The sequence below is a fragment of the Muntiacus reevesi genome, chromosome 3 (assembly GCF_963930625.1).
Source record: "Muntiacus reevesi chromosome 3, mMunRee1.1, whole genome shotgun sequence".
In the NCBI taxonomy this organism is placed as follows: Eukaryota; Metazoa; Chordata; class Mammalia; order Artiodactyla; family Cervidae; genus Muntiacus; species Muntiacus reevesi.
This window is the reverse complement of record NC_089251.1, coordinates 43,998,430-44,023,222: the sequence shown is the minus strand read 5'-3', so window position 1 is coordinate 44,023,222 and position 24,793 is coordinate 43,998,430. Positions and strand designations below refer to the sequence as shown.

General features: G+C 44.1%; 1 protein-coding gene across 2 annotated transcripts in view; it reads left to right on the top strand.

The window, feature by feature from the left end:
* The window catches only part of B3GNT2 (UDP-GlcNAc:betaGal beta-1,3-N-acetylglucosaminyltransferase 2), a 32,219-nt gene extending 9,206 nt beyond the window's left edge, over nt 1-23,013 (top strand). For both annotated transcript variants that reach the window (XM_065929078.1, XM_065929079.1), the window contains one exon: nt 20,527-23,013. In XM_065929078.1, the coding sequence (XP_065785150.1) occupies nt 20,536-21,729 (1,194 nt within the window). In that variant the 5' untranslated portion in view covers nt 20,527-20,535 and the 3' untranslated portion in view covers nt 21,730-23,013. The remainder of the gene's footprint in view (nt 1-20,526) is intronic.
* The last annotated feature ends 1,780 nt before the right edge of the window (nt 23,014-24,793 follow it).

Below are 24,793 nucleotides of genomic sequence, written 5' to 3'. Positions count from 1 at the left end.
AAGTAACACAGTTGTTTTTTAAAAAGGCAAAACAAAAGCCAGCTTCATGTCTGGGTATACATTGTTCAGTGGGAGGCCTGGTGTTGTTTTCAGGATCAAGTCATTGTACCTGACAATGAAAGGGTCAAAGTGGGTTTGTTACACATACTATCCTCTCTATATTATTTAACATTTGGAACTAATAACATGTATTTTACATTTTTTATTTTATGGCTAAATTTGATGCTTGTTTATAAGGAACTTAATGTAGGTTTTCTTCTTTAAAGTAAATGAGATGCATCCCTTTTATTTTTCTTCTCCCTTCATGACATAAGGAGTTACTTTTCTTCAAATGAACTTAAAATATCTCTCATGAATACTCCTATTTTTAACTGACTGATTCTCTCTTGAATTTTTTCAATATTCTGATGAATCCTCTTAAAAAAAAAAAAGCCTCTTTATAATAGAAATTTTTAAACAAGTGCAGATACAGAGAGTGACATAACGAAGCCCCAGGGAGCCATCACTGATTTCAGCAAGATTGTCTCCCCTTTTTGGTCCCTCCCTGCCCCATAGGCAAGTGAGATACTGTGTGGGCACCACCGAGAGTGAGAGGGCAAGCTCACGTGAACCTCCAGGTGTGGGCGTGGGAGGCATCGGTGTAGGGATGGTGGAATCATCGGTGTAGGGATGGTGGAATTGGGAGGCATCGGTGTAGGGATGGTGGAATCATCGGTGTAGGGATGGTGGAATTGGGGAGGCATCGGTGTAGGGATGGTGGAATCATCGGTGTAGGGATGGTGGAATTGGGAGGCATCGGTGTAGAGATGGTGGAATCATCGGTGTAGGGATGGTGGAATTGGGAGTCATCGGTGTAGGGATGGTGGAACTGGGAGTCATTGGTGAAGGGATGGTAGAATCATCGGTGAAGGGATGGTGGAATTGGGAGGCATCGGTGTAGGGATGGTGGAATTGGGAGTCATTGGTGAAGGGATGGTGGAATTGGGAGGCATCGGTGTAGGTATGGTGGAATCATCGGTGTAGGGATGGTGGATTTGGGAGGCATCGGTGTAGAGATGGTGGAATTATTGGTGTAGGGATGGTGGAATTGGGAGGCATCGGTGTAGGGGTGGTGGAATCATCGGTGTAGGGATGGTGGAATTGGGAGTCATTGGTGAAGGGATGGTGGAATTGGGAGGCATCGGTGTAGGGATGGTGGAATTGGGAGTCATTGGTGAAGGGATGGTGGAATTGGGAGGCATCGGTGTAGGGATGGTGGACGTTCTGGGAGTGACTGGACACCTCAAGGGAAAAAGGAGTGAGCAGAGGGTATGTGGCACTGAGAAACCCCTGGATTGCTATGTCCAAGATGTTTTCAAGGAGGTAGTGGTAATCTATGGTATATGAAGGTGACATTCACAGAGACACTTAAAATTAGGTGATTTTAAGAAAACATACTAATGGTTTCCAAGGGGCAAAGGGGTGGAGGGATAAACTGAGAGATCAGGATTGACATATACACACTGTGTGTGTGTAGTTGCTCAGTTGCGTCCGACTCTTTGTGACCCCACGGACTGTAGACCGCCAGGCTTCTCTGTCCATGGAATTCTCCAGGCAAGAGTACTGGAGTTGGGTTGCCATGCCCTTTTCCAGAGGGTCTTCCCGGCCCAGGGATTGAACCCTCGTTTCCTGCATCACAGGCAGATTCTTTACCATTTGAGCTACAGGGAAATAATATACACACTACTATATATGAAATAGATGACTAATAAGGACCTACTGTGTATAGCACAGGGAGCTCTATTTGATACTCTCTGATGACCTATAGGGGAAAAGAATATGAGAAGAGAGTGGAGATAACTGAGTCTCCTTGCTGCACACCTGAAGCTAACACAACATTGTAAATCAACTAGATTCCGATAAAAATACAATAAAATTGAGTGATTTAAACTGCTTAGTTAAAGAGGCCCAATTTCTAAGCTGCTCAGCAGTGTGCTCATATACTGAGCAAACAACATGTTCTCTTTTATTTTGGCAACACAAATTTTTCTTGGCAGGTGGCCAGAGAAAGCGATGTTACTATTTCATCCCTTCTTTAAATATGTAGACATTAAGTCTTGGTTGAACAGCTTTTCCTTTAATAGAACATTTGGACAAAAGGCCAAAATGTCACTGTTTTGAGAATGTATATTTTAAATCCATATGATTTACTTTGATATTTTGAAAAAACCTAAAAACAGTCCTCAGGCACCTGTTAGTAACTTGTTGACAATTAACCAACAGTTGAAAAATGGAGAAGAGGCAGGAAAGAAATCTGGGAGATGGAGGCTGGAAGAGAGGGGAACCACTCTGCTTGTTTGGTATCCTGTCCTGAAGTTGCCACCCCAGGGCCACTTATCACTAGAAAGGTTGCCTTCTGGGACGAGACTGCCTCTGACTCAGGAGAAGTGGGGTCCCAGGGGGCTTGCATTTTAATTGGATGCACTGTGTGCTAGTGGCAGAGCCTGGCCCTCACCATTTGGGTGCTTTGACCTCACAGTTACAGCCTGTAGGTTGGGGAGCCTCTTGTTCATGCCTCCCTCAGGGTTGAGGAGAGTGGCCCTCAGCTCACCAGGCACTGTTCAGATTGGGACACGTTGCTGGAGGTGGGGTGGTTCTGGATAACTAGCTCTTGGTACTCCGTTTGAGGGGCTTCAGTTTTGGGGAATCCCAAATGCTAGAAGGAGAGTAGATTAAATACAGTGCACCGGGGGAACTGAGCTTGTCTTCATAGAGGAGGAGGTGGGATTTGAACCTGTACCTTTAAGCCTGGGGGCAGGATTGAGAAGTAAAGAGAATGGATGTTTCTGGCTGGGAGAAGCCAGCATGAGCCGTGGTGTGGGTGAGGACCACAATTGTTTTTAAGGGGTGCTGCGTCCCAGGAGGTTTTGAGGATGGCATGCTTGGATCTCAGATGGGGTCTTTGTGAGAGTGCTTAAGGAGGAAGGGGTGCGTCACGCTCCTCCGTCCTGGCTGTCCCAACCCTGCAGCTCGGTGCCTGAATTCAAGTTTGGCAGTAGCTTAGATGGACTTGCAGGCTGGGAGCAGCCCAGCTGGGTTCCCTGTTCATGTCCCCTCCCTTCACTCTCTGTCTTGGGAACCTTGAATAAATTTCTGGAAGCAGATCATTTATCTGCAGAGTAAGGATACCTCAGTAACCATTGTATATCCCCTTGGGTCTTTGGCACGCATCCAGGCACTCAAGTGTTACTGAGTCCAAGCTTGTACTGTTCACTGCATGACAGGGCAGCCAACTGAGAGGCAAGATGCTGAGGCAAGTGGTAGTGACTCTACGGAAAGTCAGCAGACAGAGAAGATGGTGGACTAGTGTCCCAGAGAATCCTCTTACCCAAGTTAGAATTGGGGCTTCTTTCATAGTAAAAGGGGAGGGATGTGGTAGGTTGTTGCAGACTTCTCGGTGTCAGAAGCCTTGTTCTTACAGCTGTCCACAGAGGTGTCTTAAAGTTCATGATGCCCCTGTCAACCTTCAGCAAGACAGATGTATTCTCTGCTCTGCAACTTTTATCTTTGTGTGAATGGGAAGTGTTATACCTTTAAGGATTAGAGCTTTGAGAATGGGCTGTCCTGTATGTTTCAGGCTCTAGGCAGCATTCTTTTTGCTGTGGTTTAGTTGCAAAGTTGTGCCTTACTCTTGGGCCGTGGGCACACTTCCAGGCAGATGGACCAGAGTTACTGAGTCCAAGCTCGTACTGTTCACTATGTGACAATCACAATTCTGAGTGATGCAGGCAGTTATCTCAAAGCTGCTTCTTTAAGAGACTCCAAATGTTTAAGCAGGGAGTCCTGGAGCCTGAAGCATGGTACTTTATACTCATTGGTGTCCCCTTCATTGTACCCAAGGGGGAATATTCTTTAAGAAAGTTCGTCACTGGGAAACCTTCATACAAACAGCCAAGAAATTGAGACTTCCCAAGGCAATTTATTAAGTTACTTAAATTAAACACAGTGAATGCCACTAGCATTAATACAGTCCCAACTTGCAGCATGTTCAAACAATACTTAGTTTGGGAGATTATATTTTTATTTTGGAGATAAATGTAAAAAGATGTAAACTTTGGTTTTGCAAGAATTGGTGGAGATGCTTTCAAACCCTACAATTCATGGGGACAAGAAGTACCAAATTTAATAGAATTGGGAAGGGCATTGGTTGATTTGAAAGTTTGTAGAGTACCTTTTGCCTGGAGAAGGGCATGGCAACCCCCTCCAGTGTTCTTGCCTGGAGAATCCCAGTGGACCAAAGAGCCTGGCGGGCTGCAGTCAGTGGGGTTGCAAAAAGTCAGACACGACTGAGCGACTAAGCACAGCACAGCAGAGTACCCTTTGGAAGTGATATGGGTGAATCTCTGTGATGGGGGCAGATTGAATTTGGCTGCTCCAATGCTTAATATTAAAGTGATTGTCTCTTTTTCTTTCCATTTATTTTTATTAGTTGGAGGCTAATTACTTCACTAAAGTGATTATCTAAAAAACCTAAAAGTTTTACTTATGGTCATTTATTACTGTTCGTGAAATTAAGTGGTGAGGAATAATATGATTTTGAAAGTCAGTCCAGAAACTTTGAGGAGAGTCAACTTTTGATTTTGTTAAGTTAGTCTTTGAGTTTTTCATGCATTTTACTATGTAAAATGACAATAGTCTCTTTTCAGTGATAGGTGAAAATTTTCTTTCTCCGTTGATTTCACCAGCTTTTCTCTATATGGACTATAGACAGGCGCCCACATAGCAAGCACCAGATTCTCTCCTCCCCTCCCCATCTCTGTCCACCTAGATCACCAAGCCATGGCTGATGGCCTGCTTGTTTCCAGAAGCACTTACACAAGGTCAGATTGATAACTTAGTTTATATACTTTATTTTAAATAATGATAACTTAGTTTCCAGTCCAGTATTAATTTTTAGTTATCTTCTTCCCATCTTCCATTCCTTGGACCTGTGTTTGTTTACAGATTTGTTTAATCGTATGAGACAAATGTTTCCAGAGATTTTTTTTAAATTAAAAACAATTTTAAAATTATTATTTATTTACTTTTGATTACATTGGGTCTTCATTGCTATGTGTGGCCTGAGCTGGGGCTACTCTCTAGTTGTGTGCACGGGTTTCTCATTGCGGTGGCTTCTCTTGTTGCAGAGCACAAACTCTAGGGCTCGCAGGTTCAGTAGCTGACACTTGGGCTTAGTTGCCCCATGGCACGTGGAATCTTCCCGGACTAGGGATCGAACCCGTGTCCCCTGCCTTGGCAGGTGGATTCCTAATGGCTGGCCCTCCAGGGAAGTCCTCCTGGGAGTTTTAGGTGATGTCCTGCATTGAGATGACACCCAGTGATGTTGTCCTCATGGACGAGGCACAGAGGGGAAACCCCAGGATGATAGTTGTGAAGAAAAGTGGCTTGGCCTGATGCACAGTCAGTCAGGGGCCAGGGAGGGTCTCTGGGAGACCTGGAGATATAGGGCCTGTATGTGAAATTACTCAACAATGCTTTGTGTGGAGCAAAAGAGGAAAAAGAATACAGTTTTTATTTAGTCCTTGTTCCTTTACTGCCCCTCCCCGATTATGTCCTTCTTGTCCTCAGGTTTTACTCTCGTCAGCCAGACACTAGGGAGACAGGGACGGAATGGCTCAGCTCCTGCTCTTAATGCCCACGTGCCCTGTGAGATGTGTTAGACTCCTTCCCCACGAGGTGTGATAAGTCAGATAAACGTGTATTTAGTGTTACGACGCAAAGAGGAAGTAAAAAATCCACAGGTGGGGGGTGGGGGGCTGGGGGGGTGTTTCTGTTCAGGAGGTGGTGCTGGCCTTGTTTTTTAATTTTGCTAGTCCAGAATCAAAGCTGTGAGGAGAAGACTCTGTCACTGATGGTGATTCTCATTCCCACCTCCTCCCTGTGCTGACTTTGGGCTAGGTTCTGTGCCTTCGTTTCCTCTTCTCTACAGGAGAAGGTTGGAGTCCCTAAGCTCTAAGGCCCTGGAAAAGAAATTCTTATAGCTTCTGTGGGCAACAAACTCAGGATAGGGTCTGTGTGGGGAGTGCATGTGCATGTTCTGGAGAGAGGGTACAGTTTGTGGCCAACATTGCTCTTCCATCACCCTTTTATTTATTTATTATTTTTTTGATGCAGACTGGTGTCCCTTCCTCACAGAGCCTGGGGAGCTGGGCTGCTGGCCAGCTGGGCGCTCACCTCTGGCAGGTGGCCGGTGGGAGGACCAGGCTGGAATCCCTGCTGTCTCTGGCTGTGGTGCCAGAGTGAAGGGAAGGGTGAGGAAAGGCAGCATTTTCTTTTTGTAAAAGCTCTTGACAAAAGGGTTTGCCCAAGAGGTTTGTTAGACTAGGCCGGTGCAAGCGCTGCCAATCCCTCATTCCTCCGTGTGGATTAACACCTGCCACACAGGCGGCAGGGACTCCACCCTCAGCAGGGGCGGTGTCCGCCCGAGCGGACCAGGATGTCTGGGCACCTTCAACCAGGGACCGGCTCCCAGCGGGAGATTTTGTCTACATTATTCCTTTCTCATGCTTCTCAAAAAAACTGACCCCCTGGCTTTCTTTGGAACTACCTGCATGTTCCCAGGTATCCACAAACGCAGTGGCTTCACTTCCTGTTTTTTTTTTTTTTTTTTTTATTGCAGCTTTATCTGAGGATTCTTGAAATCTTCTGAGCAACAAGGTTGTGTGGTAGAAAGAGTAAGAGTTTAGACTCAGGGTCAGGGTCCAGGGTCCAAGTCCTGGCTCTACTCAGATTAGCTTTGTAACCTCAGGCTAATGGCTTCACATTTTTGAGCTTGTGACGGTTAGTTGAGAATATCCTGACGGTTAGTTGAGAATATCCTGACGGTTAGTTGAGAATATCCTGACGTAAAAAACGGGCAAAGGGTGTGAGGAGTGGGAAGTCAGGAAGGAAGTACAGCAATGACGAGGGGTCAGTTAAAACAGGCAGAGGTTGTTTTTGTACGAAGATTTGAAAGAAGGACAAGGTCCACAGTTAACGTGGAGAGCTCTGTGCTCTCCGGTGTTGTACAGTCTGGCTTTTTTTTTTTTTTTTTTTGATGAGGAAGGACATGGAATAACTAGATTGTTCTCTTTGTAATTTTTTCAAAGGAAATAATAAGACAGTGTACAAAGACACACAAATGAGGTTGTTCATCAGATTTTTTTCCCCCCCAATTGTAGGGAAAGTCAGAAGCAACTCATGGGTTAGTGATTGGGTAGACTACTAGTGTTACTCGCTCAGTCGTGTCCGACTCTTTGTAATCCCATGGACTGTAGCCTGCCAGGCTCCTCTGTCCCTGGGATTCTCCAGGCAAGAATAGTGACTGGAGTGGGTTGCCATGACCTCCTCCAGGGGATCTTCCTGACCAAGGGATAGAACCTGGGTCTCCTGCGTTGCAGGCAGATTCTTTACCATTTGAGCTACAGAGAAGACAGGCCAAATGCCTGTACTGCTTCAGAGGTACTTTAGAGATCTTTTGGTGGCTTAGTGGGTAAAGAATCCATCTGCAGTGCAGGAGATGCAGGGTCAGTCTCTGGGTCGGGAAGATCCCCTGGAGGAGGGCATGGAAACCCACTCAAGTATTCTTGCCTGGAGAATTTCATGGACACAGGAGCCTGGCAGGCTACAGTCCATAGGGTCACAAAGAGTTGGACTTGACTGAAGCAGCTGAGCATGCATGCATCATAGAAGGTGAGTCACTCAGATCATGCTGCCTTCCCCTGTCCAAATCTGCTTTACAAAAATTAAATCTCTGAACACAATAGCCATTGTATTTGTAATGAACTTGGAGGTCAAATTTGGAGCTGTTCTTTTGTTTCTCCCTTATTTCATATTCCTGTGTGGTTTAGTCAGGTTTTTTTGTTTAATAGAAGGGCTATGAAATCACATTGTGGCTATCTCTCTGGCATCAGTGCTTGTTACTTAGATATAGGCATGGCGCACGCCTATCCCGTGGAGAGCCCTTGGGCTCATTTGCTTTCTCCAGTCGCCTCAGAACCTATCTGGCCACAGGCTGGCTGCTGCTCTGCAAGCGGACTCTCTGTAGCCCCACACCACCGCTTGCCTGCCCTGCTTCTCCTCACTTCTCTGAAATCTACCCTGTTTGAAGCTCCTCTCAGGTCCTGTCTCATCCTCTGCTGTGGACAAATGTACTGTCACGTGTTTATTACTTATTTATCAGTTCGCTATACAGGGCCCATGTTTTATACACTTTCCACCCAACTTCAGACTCAAAGAATGATGTTCGTGGTTGGAAATGACTTCAGGTTGGTGACAGAGAGATCTCTAACTTGTACCAGTTTTTAACTATTGTCTGTCAGCTCCCAGTCCACCCTCTGTTGTCTGGTCTATGAAAATGGATCAGAGCTCCTCAAATATTTTTCCTTTGCCTTCTCTCAAGTTGAGGGCTCTGAAGAGGATGTTGCAGGAGAAAGAGGTTTTCCTTCCTGCTTTCCGGAGTCTAGAACCAGGCTTCTACAGAGCCTGCTGGTTTTCCTCTGGGCTTGCAGGCTGCAGCTTTTCCCAACGTGTGCCCGCCTTGTCCTGTCTGCAGCTCTCGTGGCTGTGATGAACTGGGGAGCCTGAGCCCAACCCAGGTTGCTGCCTCTTCTCAGTCCCCACGTGTATATACACTGGGAGCCCGGTGGTCCTGACCATCTGGAGGGCGGGCCACCTGATGTTTGTCCTGAGCAGTGGCCCTGAGCGCTTCCCATCCGGGCCATGCATTGTCATGCTAAGCTCCTGCAGAGGGAGGTCTCTCCAGTTTCTGGGTCCAGTGGTAGCCGGACTTTATGTGTGGACATGACTTCCTCTGCACCCTTGTTCTCTCCGCCCACCCTCCCAGCAGTCTCCAGAATTTCCTTCCTGTCTCCCTCCACATGGGGACTCTTATATTCCAGGCTTTGTACCGGCACCCTAGAGGGTTATTCCTGCTTTTTTGGTGACTAGACCATCCTGGACACCCAGGAATTGCCTCTTGTACCTTCTTCAACAAGATCCAAACCTTGCTTCCATGTTTGTCCTTTTTGGGGTACCTTTCATCTAGTATAGGGTACCCCTTAGAGTTCTATTCCATCTTTGTTGTTTAATCACTAAATCATGTCCGACTTTTTTGCAACCTTATGGACTATAGCCCATCAGGCTCACTGTCCATGGGATTCTCCAGGCAAGAATACTGGAGTGAATTGCCATGCCCTCTTCCAGGGGATTTTGCCCACCTGGGGATTGAACCCTCGTTTTCTGCATCTCCTGCATTGGCAGGAGATTCGTTACCACTGAGCCACCAGGGAAGCCCTTTATAGTTCTCAATTATAATATTTTATAGTTCTGTCTTTATAGTTACTCAATTATCATATTTTTAAACTTACCCTGCATGAATTATGGTGTGATTTCTGCCTCCTGGTTGGACCCAGACTGAAATACATCCCATGCAACCCAACTCAGCAAACAGATGGATGAGCCAGAGAGAAGTCTAGGAATTTCTCTGAGGACTTGTTGAGAGCCTGTCAGACTATGCTGGTTTGTACATAGGTTCTAGAGCTTGACGTGGAAAAACTTCCCAAGCCATACCCATGTACAGACTCTTAACAAGGACTTCCAAAACATGTTAAGCTCCCCAGGAAGTGACTGCCTGCATTGCAACATTTCTTTTCTAATGGTTTCCCGCCTGGGTAAATAGGTGCCCCCAAGCTTTCAGTCTGTACCAGGGCCCTTTATTTAGGCATGTTCACTTTGTCCCTCTGCTATCATGGTCTTGGTGGAACTAGCAATTGCTGGAGGTCCATCCCCTATCAGAAAGGAGTGTGGAGGCCCCTCTGTTTGGGGCTGGAATGGAGGGGATTGCCTGGATGCTCTGCTAGTGGAGAGATGAAGCCTTCATAGACGTTCTGCTGGATCCCACATGCCTGCATTCCCGCTCAGGTGGGTGCAGGGTGCCTGTGGGCCTGGGTGGGGCTTTCACCACAGTTTACCTCTTCAGATCTAGCCCCTACCCTCCCAGGTCTAATATGGACTCACTACTAATAGTCTTATTGCTTATAACTCTAGAAAGGCCTTTACGTTTTTTCTACTCTAGTACTTAAAAAAGTGAGACAGGTTTCTATAAATACATGGGTCATTGAACAGTACACATATGGTTCCCAGTGTTATCTCTTTGGAGAAGGGTCATGTATATTTATTTAATCTACTTTCTACTGAAACAGCTATATTTAGTTAACTCAACCAGATGACCAAAATACCTGTTTGTTCAACAAATGCAGAATAACTCTCAGATGCTACAACCTGGGGTAGTGGCGTTGCAGGGTGAAGACCTTGACCACAGAGGGTGCCCTCACTCCTGCGTGCTTCAGGACTGGCGCTTGGCCGAATTGAGGAGTAGAAGCTCTTCAGGAAGGCATGGCAGACAGAGGGCACCCTGCAGATGGCAGAGGGAAACTGGGACTGTCTGGAAGAGACCGTGTTTGCTGTGGTCGGAGGTGAAAGTGTCCATGGTGTGGCGGTGGGGGTGCTGGCAGAAGGGGCTGCGGAGGAATCCCAGAGCATCATAAAGGGACTCGAGGGCATGTGAGTGAGAAGATGGAGGGGGTGAGGCTGGTGTTTGGGCTGGGGCATATCTTTGGGCCAGAGGTCTCACCGAAGAGGGGCAGAGGCCATGAGCCCTGAGCTCTGGGGATGGAGGAGAGAGGCGTTTTAGAAGACAGCACAGTTACATTTAGGCTGTGGGGAAGCAGCGCCATGGTGATGGTGGTGACCACACCACCACGAGCAGGGGTGTGTGCACAAGGGCTGAAGACTGAGTCGTTGGGGACAGGGATATTTGGGAGCTGCAGGAAATAAGGCCTTGGGCTCCTGCAGTCGCCAGCCACAGAGCCTGATTGGAATAGAGGAGAGCTGAGGAGGAGGAGCTGCCAGCAACATTACTGAGGTGGGAGCACAGATGTGGAGAGCAAAGGAAGAAGCAGCTCACTGCTGCTGGGGAGTGCACGCGGGCAGTCGATCCATGGCGAACGCAGGACCCAGGAAGAGAGGCTCCACACACATTGAATATCTGGAGTTAGCTGGCTCAGCTTGTGATCCTTGGTTTCTTGTTTTGCTGCTGTTGTTTGTTTATTTTTGGCCGTGCTGGGTCTTCGTTGCTGTGTGGGCTTTTCTCTAGTTGTGGCAAGGCGGGGCTACTCTTCAGTTGCAGTGAGTGGGCTTCTCACTGCAGTGGCCTCTTGTTGCGGAGCACAGGCTCTAGGGTGCACAGGCTTCAGCAGTTGTGGGACACAAGCTTGGTCACTCCATGGAGCGTGGGATCTTCCTGGGGTTGAACCCCTGTCTATCCTGCATTGGCCGACGGATTCTTTACCACTGAGCCACTAGGGAAGCCCTGTTTGGGTTTTTTTTGGGAGGAGGTCCTCCTTTTGAAGTAACATTTAAGGTGATGGACAGAAGGGTTTCTAGAGGGAGAATATTTATAAAGAGGCAGTGAATGACAGAACTTGAGAAATGTGCTTAGTGTTTGGTGGAGGAACCAAATCCATGAAAGAAAACTATTGAGCCTATTGTATGCTAGGCAACACCCTGGTGTGGCAGGTTGTATCATCACTTCACAGGTAAGGAAACTGAGGCTCAGACAAGTCAAGTAACTTCTAGGTCACACAGCTAGTAGTAGGTAGTATCACCAGAATTTAACTCTGGGTTGTCTGGCTCCAGGTGCCAGACTAATTTTCCGAAGTGCAGGTGGGTCTGGAACATACTTGTCTTCAAACATCTACCGGCTTTGTTTTATAATGACACAATCTTATACACTGAAGATCTCGAACCCTTACCAGTTTTAGTAGAGGCAGGGGCAAGATGGCCTTTGGGAAGGTTAATCCCCATCATTGTTTACTGAATTTTCTTCTTTCTCCTTTTCTGAAAATCTGAGCATGTTTATGTGAAGAATGATCTTAGTGATTGATTTTATTTTAAATGATGAGTACCATTTGAGACTTCCCTGGGGCTTCTCTGGTGGCTCAGATGGTAAAGAATCTGCCTGCAATGTGGAAGACCTGGGTTCAATCCCGGGTTGGGAAGATCCCTTGGAGAAGGTAGCATGGATATCCACTGCAGTTCTTTTGCCTTGAGAATTCCTTGGGCAGAGGAGCCTGACGGGCTACCGTCTATGGGGTCACAAAGAGTTGGACATGACTGAGCGGCTAAATACACACCATTTGAGAAAATCAGCCACATTGGGCTTTGGGGGAACTGTAATCAGTGGGGATCAGAGCATGTCCTGCAGACACTGAGATGTATAATGTCACCTGTGGGGACATATAGGTGAATAGATTCATCATACATACTTTTCCCTTTAAATTTTGAACATGAAGGTACTACTGCTGACTTATGAACCAAATTCCTTGAATTCAGTTGATCATTGTTCTGACTTACAGACCAGAAAATGTCAGACATATGTTCTCTCTAGGTGAGGTTGTTGAGGGCATCTTGGGGCTCCACAACTCCAGTCCTGACAAGAACTGCAGCCAGGCTTCTTGCCCCCATTAAGGAACAAGCTCTAGGTACGGTCCCACTCTTTTGGTCCCACCAAGCTGCTGCACTCACACCCTTATCACTCAACCATCTACCCTGGACACTGGAAAGTATTCCATCTCCCCCAGAACCACTTAACTGCAATCTATCCCTCTCTCTAACTGAGCAGAACCTGGAAAGGTCTGGCAAGGACCAAGCAACAGATGTTAGCAGCCTGGGCGGTAAAGATTTAGGAAAGCCACTCTCGCCTGGCTTCTGGAGTGAGGATGGAGGAGGTTGGGCAGGCCGATTGACGTCTAAATCCCCTGTCTCCATGTGATATGGCAGCAGGCTTGGGCTCTTGATCCTTGAAGGATCTGTATATCCTGTTTGGGCAGGATAATGAGCAGGAAGCAGGATCCTCCCTAGACACGGAGGCTGCTAGCTCAAACTCGTGACTGAATCAGAAACTTGGATTTCTAGCCTCCAAGCCACAGCCTGACTGGATTAGATGACTGGTTATTTCATTTCATGATTACAAGGAGGTCCTGCCTTTCTTTTATCCTTAACTTTGGTTCTAGGGATGGGGGAGCATAGGCACAGGTTTTGGATTTGGTCTCCGTGTGGTTGCTGGCTGTGTCCCTGACAAGCTATTGGAGACCATCTGCCTAACATACCTGAGCACCTTGGGATGGGTGAGCGAGTGCCCTGACTTAGAGTTTTGTGAGAATAAGTCCTTGTGGCTGGTGATGGCCACATTAACGTGTCTTCTGGCCAGTGCTTTGCTTTCAGAACTGGAGGGAACCTTTTAGAATCATCCTCTTTTGTGGTGCCAGTCTGGCATGCAGGAATGAAACATTGGGATTATTTAAACTGCATATACGGGAATAAAATGACTATAGCATAATCATTCAGTCAGGGTTACTTATGATCCCACCCTACCTCCCATATCTGACTTTGTCTGATGATAGTTTTGAGGGTTCAAATGTATACATATAAAGCTTTAGCATTTTAAAATAATTTTTAAAGAAGATAAACCTTTGAAAACCAGATCATCATCTTTTTAGTCCCTTTCGTCATAAGCCTCTGCTGCAGTGTTCACTTGTATCATGGTTTAAAACTCAAATAATGGAGCTGAACTGCTTAGGTTTGAATCCTGGTTCTGCCATCTGCCAGCTCTGTGACCTTGGACAAGTTCAATCACCTCTTTGAGTATCTACCTCATGACATCACTGGTGCCTGGCATATAGCCACTGGTACCTAAGTATTTATTAAAGCTGAAATGTTCATATTTTACTATTATTTTTAAGAGTCCTCTCTAATACTTGGCTTCAGGCAGACAGCTCGAACCCAGGGAAAGATGTGCAATGATCTAGGGGTGGAAGTAGTGACAGAACTTGTGCTGAACACTGCAGGGTCCAGTACAGGGTTGGAGTGTCTGGGACTGTGGGACCATGTCCCACGCTAGTGATGTGGGCTGCAGAAATGGGGACCTCGCATTAGGATTTGTGTGTGACATGTTCCCCACCCCCATCCCAGCAGTCTGGATGTGTGCAGTAGAGGATGTTGAAGGGAAAAGATGGTGTGGCAGCATTAAAGAATTAAATAACCTATAATCCTGCCACCCTGATTACACTGGTTTTGTTTTTGTGTGGTGTTTTATCTGGATTTTCACATAGTTTAAGTGTGGCAGCTGTACCATTTTATAATCCATCTTCAGCTAACATAAATTTGTGTGTGTGTGTCTCTACCTTTCTAAATATTTTAATTGCAAAATAAAGGAAAGTGGAAGTGAAAGTCCCTCAGTTGTGTTTGACTCTCTGTGACCCCATGGACTATGTAGTCCATGGAATTCTCCAGGCCAGACTACTGGATTGGGTAGCCTTTCTCTTCTCCAGGGGATCTTCCCAACCCAGGGATTGAACCCAGATCTCCCACATTGCAGGCAGATTCTTTACCAGCTGAGCCACAAGGCAAGCAAAGAAGGAAGTTGTTGCCAAACAAAATCAACTGTAGTGTTTTAGAAATTTCAAGTTCAGTCTTTGTTGGGGAGAATTTATACCCAAGTACAAGGTGAAAGCTAAGGTTGTTCTTTGTTTGCACATGGGATTTTCTCTTTCTGTTCACAGTAAAAATTCTGTGTGTCACAGTGAGGGTTGTATAACATCTTCCCTAGCTGCAGGGTAGATTTTCTTACTCAAATTCTTTTTGAGCAGTGTAACTTCCTGCTTAAAAAAGGACATGGAATTGGTTTTATGTCTGTAATGGGAATATTTAGTCAGATATTCAGAGAGCTTTTTCCCACAGATATTTTTATGGAGGTCACTGCTTTTTCCTCCTTTCCATGAACTTTGGCTTGTTGTAACAGTTTAGTTCTCATGCGAGGGACTGTGCCTTGGTCACAAATGAAAGATGACATTTAAACTTGATAGAAATGTGAAATTCGGAATCTGGGTGGTTTTCCCACCCTTCCTTCTCAGATTGGTTTGGAATAAATGCCCTTTAGAAATAGTGGTAAGAGTTGGCCCAAGCTGCACTTTGGGGAATTTAGGAAAGGAAGACTGGCCGCTTGTCAGAAGCGGGGCCGGGCATTTCTAGGTTCCCATTTCCCTTTCTCTGGAAAGTCTTGGTAACCACCAAATGTACCATGATCCAGTGCCTTGGGTCTTTTCAGTCTTGGGCCAGTCTTTGAGACTTGACTGTTGAATTGGACCAGGTTACAATACTGTGGCCATGCCTAATAGAAAAAGGAGGAGCTCCAAAGAGCGCTGGCTAGGAGCCAGAAGACTGTTCATCTCAGCATTATCACCTAACTCTGTGACATTTGTGTGCTCAATCGTGTTTGACTCTCTGACCCCATGTACTGTAGCCTGCCTGTTCCATGTAGGAGCCTGTAGGCTCCTCTGTTCATGGAATTTTTCAGGTAAAAATAAAGTGTTCTGCCATTTCCTTCTCTAGAGAGTTTTCCCAACCCAGGGATCATATCCACATCTCCTGCCTTGCAGGAGAATTCTCTACTACTGCACCACCTTGGAAGCCCTCATTTGCCCAGTTAACCCCCTCTGGGCTTCCATTTTTCTCCCTGGTAAAGTGGTATCCTCTCAGCTTCCCTGAGGGAGTACAAGTGAGAAGTGGACAGGAAAATGTTCTGGAGTCCTTGAATTGAGGACTGAAATCCTTGAAACAAGGGGAGGATGGTGTTTCTTTGAGAGCCATGAAGCCCTGTCTTGGCTGAGGGGAGAGGACGTCCTGCCTGTCTGGTTCTTGATCACAGATGGAAAAGCCTGAATTGCATCAGTGAAGCTGGAAACCTTGGCCAGGATCAGTATTCCTCAGAGTATTCCCAAAAGAAATATTGGTACTTTCTGTGATAAGAAACTCCACATCAAAATAAAAGAAAAGAAACTCCACATCATCACTTCAGATGGTTCTGGTTGAATTGTAGGTATCCGTAGGTCAGGATGCATAACTGGCTTATTCTTCTGGAGTCATATTATTCACCCTGAATCTTTTCCTAGGAAAATTAACTTAGAGGTTCATAGTCTGTGCAAAAAGTACTGTGCTTCTCTTTTTTTTCTTCCTTAAGCTGTCCTCTTCTACTCTAGCAATTTCAGGAATATCCATATTCCTTTTCTGAGTTGAAAATTTCTGCCAAGTAGTTAGCTGTTCATAGTATGTGCTGTTTTTCCTTCCAGATCTTCCTCATTGTAGTCTTCTCTGTTCCCCTTCATACTTTTCGTTGTCCTCCTTTCAGCCTGTCCACGTGAAGGGCAAGCCCTCCAGATCAGTGATACTGGGTCAAGTGCTGCTTTAACTTTAGGAGAGTTATCCTGACTTAGAAGAATGGTTTGTTTTTAGAAAGCGTATTGTCTGGAATCTGGAGATCAAAAAAAAGACAGAATGAGACCAACTTAAAACTATCCATGATTTATTTACTAATAGGATGACTGATTCTTTAACTGTATCAGGTACCCACACAGACACATTCATGCTCTCCTGTCCTTGCAAGTCAGTCCCATAGCAAAGAGGTTTAGGTTGCCAAAGATGTGCTGGATGGAGACCTGCAGTTTGCTCATAGGTGTGTTCAAAGGCTCTTTGAAAGGAGCTGACCTAAGGAGGAGGGCCTGGACCCTAGACTTAGTGTGGACATTTTGAATTATTCAGGTTGTATGTCACTTGGGGCCCTTTGAAACTATAATTAAAGAGTAGAAATACCTTGTGGGTTTTTTTTTTTTTTTTTTTTTCTTTTTTTTAAACCACTTTCTTTGGAGGAAGTTTAAGAAGGCCCTTGGTAGCTCAGTAGTGGGATTCTTGAGGGTTAGAGGGTAGGGAGTGGTTGAGAAGGGAGGGAAGAATGAGGTGATGGGACACTGCTTATCAGGTAAGCTGAGACCACGCACATACCTTTATATCTACCATGTTCTGTAGATGTGGGAAAGCTCTGGGGGAGTGAAGGTATGATGTAGGGACTGGCTTTATAAAAACATCTTTCACCTATATGTCCTTAGCCAAAACTATCCAGCAGTAATAAATACAAACAACTAGATTAGAATCTACTGGACAGATTTAAGAGACACAAAAAGTTTGTGAATCCCCGTTGATCTCTTCTGGGATGTTCAATATAGTGATAACTTCACGGAGTTCTCAGCATGACAAATACCTCTCCTACCGTGGGGCTATTTGTTAGAATGAGGGAATTTGTAAATATTAGAGTAAGGAGTAAATACTACTCTTGATTAAAATATATAATAAATAATAAATAAGTTACAAAGATGTAATGGACAGCACAGGGAATATAGTCAATATTTTATTATAACTTTGTAGTAGTATGATCTATAAAAACATCAAATCACTATGCTGTATATCTGAAACTAACACGTTATAAGTCAGCTATGCCTCAGTTAAAAAAAAAAAAAAAAATCTGGTGCTTCTCCAGTAATACCAAAAACTTGTTTCCTTTACACTATTCTTTTTTTTTTTTTTTTTTAATTACTAGTTTAGTTTCTAAGTTTTTGTTTTTGGTTATGCTGGGTCTTTGTTGCTGTACGTGGGCTTTCTCTAGTTGTGGTAAGTGGGGGCTGCTCTCTAGTTGTGACGAGTGGGCTGCTCATTGTGGTGGGTTCTTCTGTTGCAGAACATGGACTGTAGACTGTGGGCCTAATAGTTGTGGCATGCAGGCTTAGTTGCTGCATGACTTATGGAATCCTCCCGGGCCAGGGATTGAACCTGTGTTTCCTCCCATTGACAGGCAGCCTTCCAACCTCTGGACCATCAGGGAAGTCCTACTTCATTCTTTTTGAACTTCCACGTTTTGTATTGAAATTTTAGAAGAATCAATGTTTATTAACTGAAACCCCCCCCCCCAAACCCATTTTGTTCTAGATTAGAGAAGAGTGGCTACCATTTGACATGGTGGTCTTGAAACCCCATCGCCTTGGTTAGGGTTCCAGCTCTGCCCTTAACACAGTTACTTCTTTAAATCTGTTTCCTCAAGTGTAAAATGGGAATAAAAGTAACAGTATCTACTTCAGAGGTTCATTGTAACAAGATAATGCACTGGCACCTGAGAAGCAATCCTCTTCAGGATTCTTTTCAAGGATGAGTTCTCAGCTGTAGAATTAACCTGATAAGAAAATTCTTTACTGGGTATTGCCATTCCACTTTTGAGGATTGTCTTTTAATGTCAGGGTTATCTACCTGGTTGTTCTTGGGTAGGTCATCCATCTCAGTAGTGTTAGAACTCTGCTGTTACAGCACCAGCAAACTGCCTCATTACTCTTTCTTTGTTGTGTTGCCCACAGCCTGAAATCTGTTCTTGGCCTTTGACATTCCACTAAAATGTCATTATCATTACTCTTTTCCTTCTTGCTATAAATAGCAGAGGATATACTTGTTCTCAAGGATATAGCTTGAGTTTTGACAAATGTATACGTGCATGAAACCATCATCTAGATTAAGATATACAAAGTACATTTCTGTACCCCAGGAAGCCCCTTCTGACCCTCTCCATTCAAAACCCCCACCCCTATCATTTTCAGATTTCTAGGGCCTACATTAATTTTTGCCTTCTTGAACTAACATAAAGGGAGTTTGAGTCTCCCTCACTATACTATTTTTGCTCTAGCAGTAGTTTTCCTCTTTATAGCTGGGAGTTGTTCCAGTGTATGAATGTACCACAGTTTCATAATCCACTCTTCTCTTGATGACATTTGGGTTGGTCTCAGTTGTGGGCGATTGGGATGAAGCTGGTGGGTGTTTCTTTATATCTGAACGCTCGGTGTGGTCACTGTCTCCTCTTAGCCCTGCGGCCTTGGGCAAGTGTCTTAATCTTTCTGCCTTGGTTTCTTCATCTGTGAAATGGTAGGTTGGGAAACAGTTCAAAGTTGTGGCCACCATTTTTTATTTTAAAAAAAAGGAAATAGAATAAAATAGGTGATTACAGTGAATGACATGGAACTGCACATGGTGCAGCCCACATATAAATAGTTATGTGTGTTCTGCTGCTAAGTCACTTCAGTCATGTCCGACTCTGTGCGACTCCATCAGGTGTGTACATAATAGCAAATATAAATTGTATTTGTTATTTTGAATTGTGAGTACATCTATTTGCAGCACACTAGTTTGTATATGTCCTTGTATAAGCAAGGAAGTTGAAGCACCTGTGAGTTGTCTAGTTACTGTGTATCTCTGCCCTCAGGTGTCTAAAACAGCCAGTGTTAAGGGTCACTTACTCACACCTCACTGTGGAGCAGCCAGTACTTTAAAAGCTTACGAGTAAAAACTTATAGCCCTCCCTCAAAACTTTGCGATTCATTTCAGTTCAGTCACTTTCGACTCTTTGGGACCCCATGAACTGCAGCACACCAGGTCTCCCTGTCCATCACCAACTCCCGGAGCCTCCCCAAACCCATGTCCACTGAGTTGGTGATGCCATCCCACCGTCCCATCCTCTGTCGTCCCCTTCTCCTCCTGCCCTCAATCTTTCCCAACATCAGGGTCTCTTCCAATGAGTCAGCGCTTCGCATCAGGTGGCCTAAGTATTGGAGTTTCAGCTTCAACATCAGTCCTTCCAATGAATACCCAGGACCAATTTCCCTTACGATGGACTGGTTGGATCTCCTTGCAGTCCAAGGGAGTCTCAAGGGTCTTCTCCAACACCACAGTTCAAAAGTTCTGTGTTCAACCCTCTTTATAGTCCAACTCTCACATCCATACATGACCTCTGAAAAAACCATAGCCTTGACTAGACAGACCTTTGTTGGCAAAGTAATGTCTCTGCTTTTTAATATGCTGTCTAGGTTGGTCATAACTTTCCTTCCAAGGAGTAAGTGTCTTTTAATTTCATGGCTGCAATCACCATCTGCAGTGATTTTGGAGCCCCCCAAAATAAAGTCAGCTACTCTTTCCACTGTTTCCCCATCTATTTGCCGTGAAGTTATGGGACCAGATGCCATGATCTTAGTTTTCTGAATGTTGAGCTTTAAGCCAATTTTTTCACTCTCCTCTTTCACTTTCATCAAGAGGTTCTTTAGTACTTCACTTTGTGCCATAAGGGTGCTGTCATCTGCATATCTGAGGTTATTGATATTTCTCCCAGCAATCTTGATTCCAGCTTGTGGTTCTTCCAGTCCAGTGTTTCTCATGATGTACACTGCATATAAGTTAAATAAGCAGGGTGACAATATACAGCCTTGATGTACTCCTTTTCCTATTTGGAACCAGTCTGTTGTTCCATGTCCAGTTCTAACTGTTGCTTCCTGACTTAAGTGGGTTATTATCACCATTTTATAAATGGAGAAGTCACTGAGACATCAGTTGTTATACAACTTGCCTGAGGTCACAGAGCTCAAATTGAGGATGGTAGAGCCATGATTTGAACCCAGGTACTGCAAGTCTTGAATCTGTGCTCTAAACCACTGTTCTGGGGAACATGAAAGAGGCAAATGACATGTGACATGTGAGCAAATGCAGTGAATAATAATCTAATCAGTAACATGGTCCTCTCTTTTATTTCAGATATGAGAAATGAGTGTTGGACGTCGAAGAATAAAGTTGTTGGGAATCCTGATGATGGTAAATGTCTTCATTTATTTGATTGTGGAAGTCTCCAAAAGCAGTAGCCAAGAAAAAAATGGAAAGGGGGAAGTAATAATACCTAAAGAAAGGTTCTGGAAGATATCTGACCCTCCTCGGGCATACTGGAACAAGGAACAAGAAAAGCTGAACAGGAGGTTCAATCCCATTTTGAACACGTTCGCCAACCAGACGGGAGAAGCATACGGATTCTCCAATATAAGCCATCTGAATTACTGTGAACCTGACCTGAGGGTCATGTCAGTAGTTTCAGGTTTCGACAGTTTGCCAGACAGATTTAAAGATTTTCTGCTGTATTTGAGATGTCGAAATTACTCACTGCTTATAGACCAACCAGATAAGTGTGCAAAGAAGCCCTTCTTATTGCTGGCGATTAAGTCCCTAACTTCACATTTCGATAGAAGGCAAGCGATTCGGGAGTCTTGGGGCAAAGAAACCAACGTGGGGAACCAAACGGTGGTGCGAGTCTTCTTACTGGGCCAGACCCCCGCCGAGGACAACCACCCAGACCTTTCAGATATGCTGAAATTTGAGAGTGAGAAGCACCAAGACATTCTTTTGTGGAACTACAGAGATACATTCTTCAACTTGTCTCTGAAAGAAGTACTCTTTCTCAGGTGGGTGAGCACTTCCTGCCCAAATGCCGAGTTCGTGTTCAAGGGCGATGATGATGTTTTTGTGAACACCCATCACCTCCTGAATTACTTGAATAGCTTATCCGGGAACAAAGCCAAAGATTTGTTTATTGGTGATGTGATTCATAATGCTGGACCTCATCGGGATAAGAAACTGAAGTACTACATCCCGGAAGTTGTTTACACTGGCGTCTACCCGCCTTATGCAGGAGGAGGTGGGTTCCTCTACTCTGGCAACCTGGCCCTGAGACTGTACAATGTAACTGACCGGGTCCTTCTCTACCCCATCGATGATGTTTATACTGGAATGTGCCTTCAGAAACTCGGCCTCGCTCCAGAGAGACACAAAGGCTTCAGGACATTTGATATAGAAGAGAAAAGCAGGGGTAACATTTGTTCCTATGTAGATTTGATGTTGGTACATAGTAGAAAACCTCAAGAGATGATTGATATTTGGTCTCGGTTGCAGAGTGCTCATTTAAAATGCTGAATTATGTGCAAACTATATTTTACATAGAAATGTATCTCAAGCAGTTCCCATTTGTGTTCTCTTCCATTAGAGGTCATTTCTATGTAAAACCATCAACATTGCCTTTATAGGTCATACCCATTTGACGGCCTCTAAACCCTTCAGTGTGGTACTTCCTGAAGAGGGAAAGCAGAAGATGCTAATTTTTTTTATGTAGAATATGGCAAAATGAATGATTCTGACCCTTCCTATTAGCCAGTGGTCATTATTTTCTAACTTGTCCCCCTCATCATCTGAAATCATGTTTCTAGAATTTGACCATATTTTTGTTTTGCCCTCATACAATGATAATCCTATTTTCCATTATATGAGTAAATTATCAGTTTAGGTATTCATAAACCTATTGGCTACAGAGACATTGTTTTATATGACTCAGTGGTTTTAGTGAAATGCAATTATATTTGTTTTCATGAAATTTAGATGAAGTTTTAAAATCATCTAGAAAAAATTGACTTTTGTCAGAATTGCCCAGCCACCCCAACAGTATTTCCTTGTGTTAACCTAATCAATCGGTTTTGCAAAGTGGGCATCGCTGGGTGACATTTATCCAGTTTATTAAGTTATGGTCTTATGATCATCATGAGAAAGCTTAACTGTCTTGCATTTGGTCTCCTGGGTGGTATCATGATAGTTCTCTTTTTTAGTATTTGAAAATAATGAATATGATTCCATAATCTTCAAACTGAAGATTGCATTGTCCCTGGCAACCATATTGTATTTATAATTTTTCATTGTGGACCAGGAAAGCATATGTAACTTTTGAACTTTAAGTGAAAAGATTGAAATTGCAGACCTTTTCATGGACTGGTTTGTCAGTTTAAAACTGCAGGATTCTATTCTTGCCATATGGTTACTTATACAAAATTATTATCCTAAGTAGTGACTGCTTTCCTGTTTCATTGTAGAAGTGCCTGTGTTTTTATTTATTGTTCAGATCAAATACCAAACATTTTCTTAAATATATTTTGTGTAATATTTTATTTGTATACAGTCTTGATGACTTATTTAACTAGAGCATGGTATTTTAAATAGTAAAGTAACATGTTAAATAAAACTAATGGTTATTTTTGAATTTTACAATATGTTCTCTTTTGGGGGAACATAAAGTAGAATTCTGCCAAACTGTTGCTTATATATACTATCTTGTAACATGCTTTCTTGAGATATTTTTGTGTTATAGAGATGAAGATTCTTACAGATGTGGGAACTGTTAAGGAAATGGAAATAAAGTCACCATATTTTTAATTGTCATGTGTAATGTGTCATCTATAATCTCTGTTTCTTATATTTAATTATATTTTTCCCCAAAAGGCCTTTCCCATAAAGGCCACTTTTTCCCCACAGGAACTATTGACTGCAGTAGTAATATTGAACTGTGCCTTTTTCTCTGTCTCCGTGGGTCATTTGTCTTTGCATTTAAAATTTTTAAAAGTGCTTCCCCATGTAGCGTCTTTAGAGAGGAGCATGAATACTTATTTATGCTTCCACTTCCTGGTAGTATGAAGAATTTAACTAGGAAATGGAGCAGCATCTTAAAGACTGTATCATCCTAAGCCATATCCATTTTGGGGTTTGTGTGTTTCTGTGAAACATAGATGTATGTTTCATCTGTGATGAAACAGAGCGGCCTTGACCGCTCGTTATTTTCCTGGACTTGTGTTGAGAAGAAACTGCTAATGTTCAATTAAAAACAAGTAGGCATTGGATGAAACTCAAAAAACAGAAGGCTTATTGTGAGAACACATAGCACACTGTCCTCTCCTACTGGGAATGTTGAGGCCTTACATGTGAGCAAACGTGAGGACGCTGATACTCACTCACTGTGGGGTTTGAAGACTTGTAAGTCTGGTCCTTCTCAGGGGCTCATGTGCTGGCGTCTGACCTCTCTGCTCCAGTGCTTGTGAGTAAAGGGTGGTGGCCAACACCACCACGTCAGGTTTAGAGAAGAATAATGAAGCTCTCGGAACATTCACATGCAGTTGGTTCACAAATCGCTTGTGTCCATATACACGTGCGCTTCCATGACCATGTGTTCTCAAGTAGCAGATTTCTCTCCTGAGGAAGATGTCTTTTAATTTTTTTTCTTTTAGGGATTCTCCTTCACTGAGAAGTCTGCAGAGAAAGGAGAGATGCAGCAGGTTTTGAAACATGTTTTGAAAAGCCACAGAGGGCCTTTGGTGAGCCTCCTCATCACATGTAGCTTCGTTTGAACATCAGTCCTTGGTGCTGATGACATTTGGTGGGTGAGATGCTCTCCAGATCTTCTTTATTTAGCTGAGGTTCTCATGCAGTTGTTACCTGAGCCCACAACACAGGTCATTGACCTCATGGGATGACCCTTTTTCAGCAAAGGGATCCTAGGTACTGGGCTCACTGTTGGTACTGGCTGATCCTAAACCCAGGAAGCCCTTTTGGTGCTTTTGAGATAGATTCTTACCTGAGTGTCCATCTTGGATATAAGTATCAGATCTAATTCATTCTTAGAGAAACATTCAATAACTGAGGCCTCAATGGAAACTGGTATTTGAACCTTTTTCATGGTTTTTCACAAGTCATGATGATTTTGAGTTTGAAAGTCAAAAAGGCTAAATGAGCATTGCCAGTGTTTTGGACTTTTCATCAACCCAACCAGGCTTTAAGAAGGAAAGGATAAAGGAGACCAGAATGGCTTGTTTCCATCCCTGACCCTGGTTTCCTGTCTTGAGTTGGTTGAGGGGAGAATGGAAAAGAAGGGCAAGAAGTTTGAGTCATGCTTGAAGTTGAATCCAGAAATAAAGGCCCCCAAAGTGTGACCACCACCTACTTTTCTACCCCTGATTGGTATGGTCTGAAATGTGTGATATGTACTGGGTTATCTTGTTTTCTCTCAGATGCAGAAAGGAAGGCTGCCTTTACTAAAGTAAAGGATGGCTTATTTTCACTTTCAGGAAAGCTGAAATGAAGTCTTTATTTGGGCCAAAAGTTAACTTCTCTGTGATTTGCCTTAAGAAAAACGTCAGATGAAGTAAAAATTCCTGTTTAGATC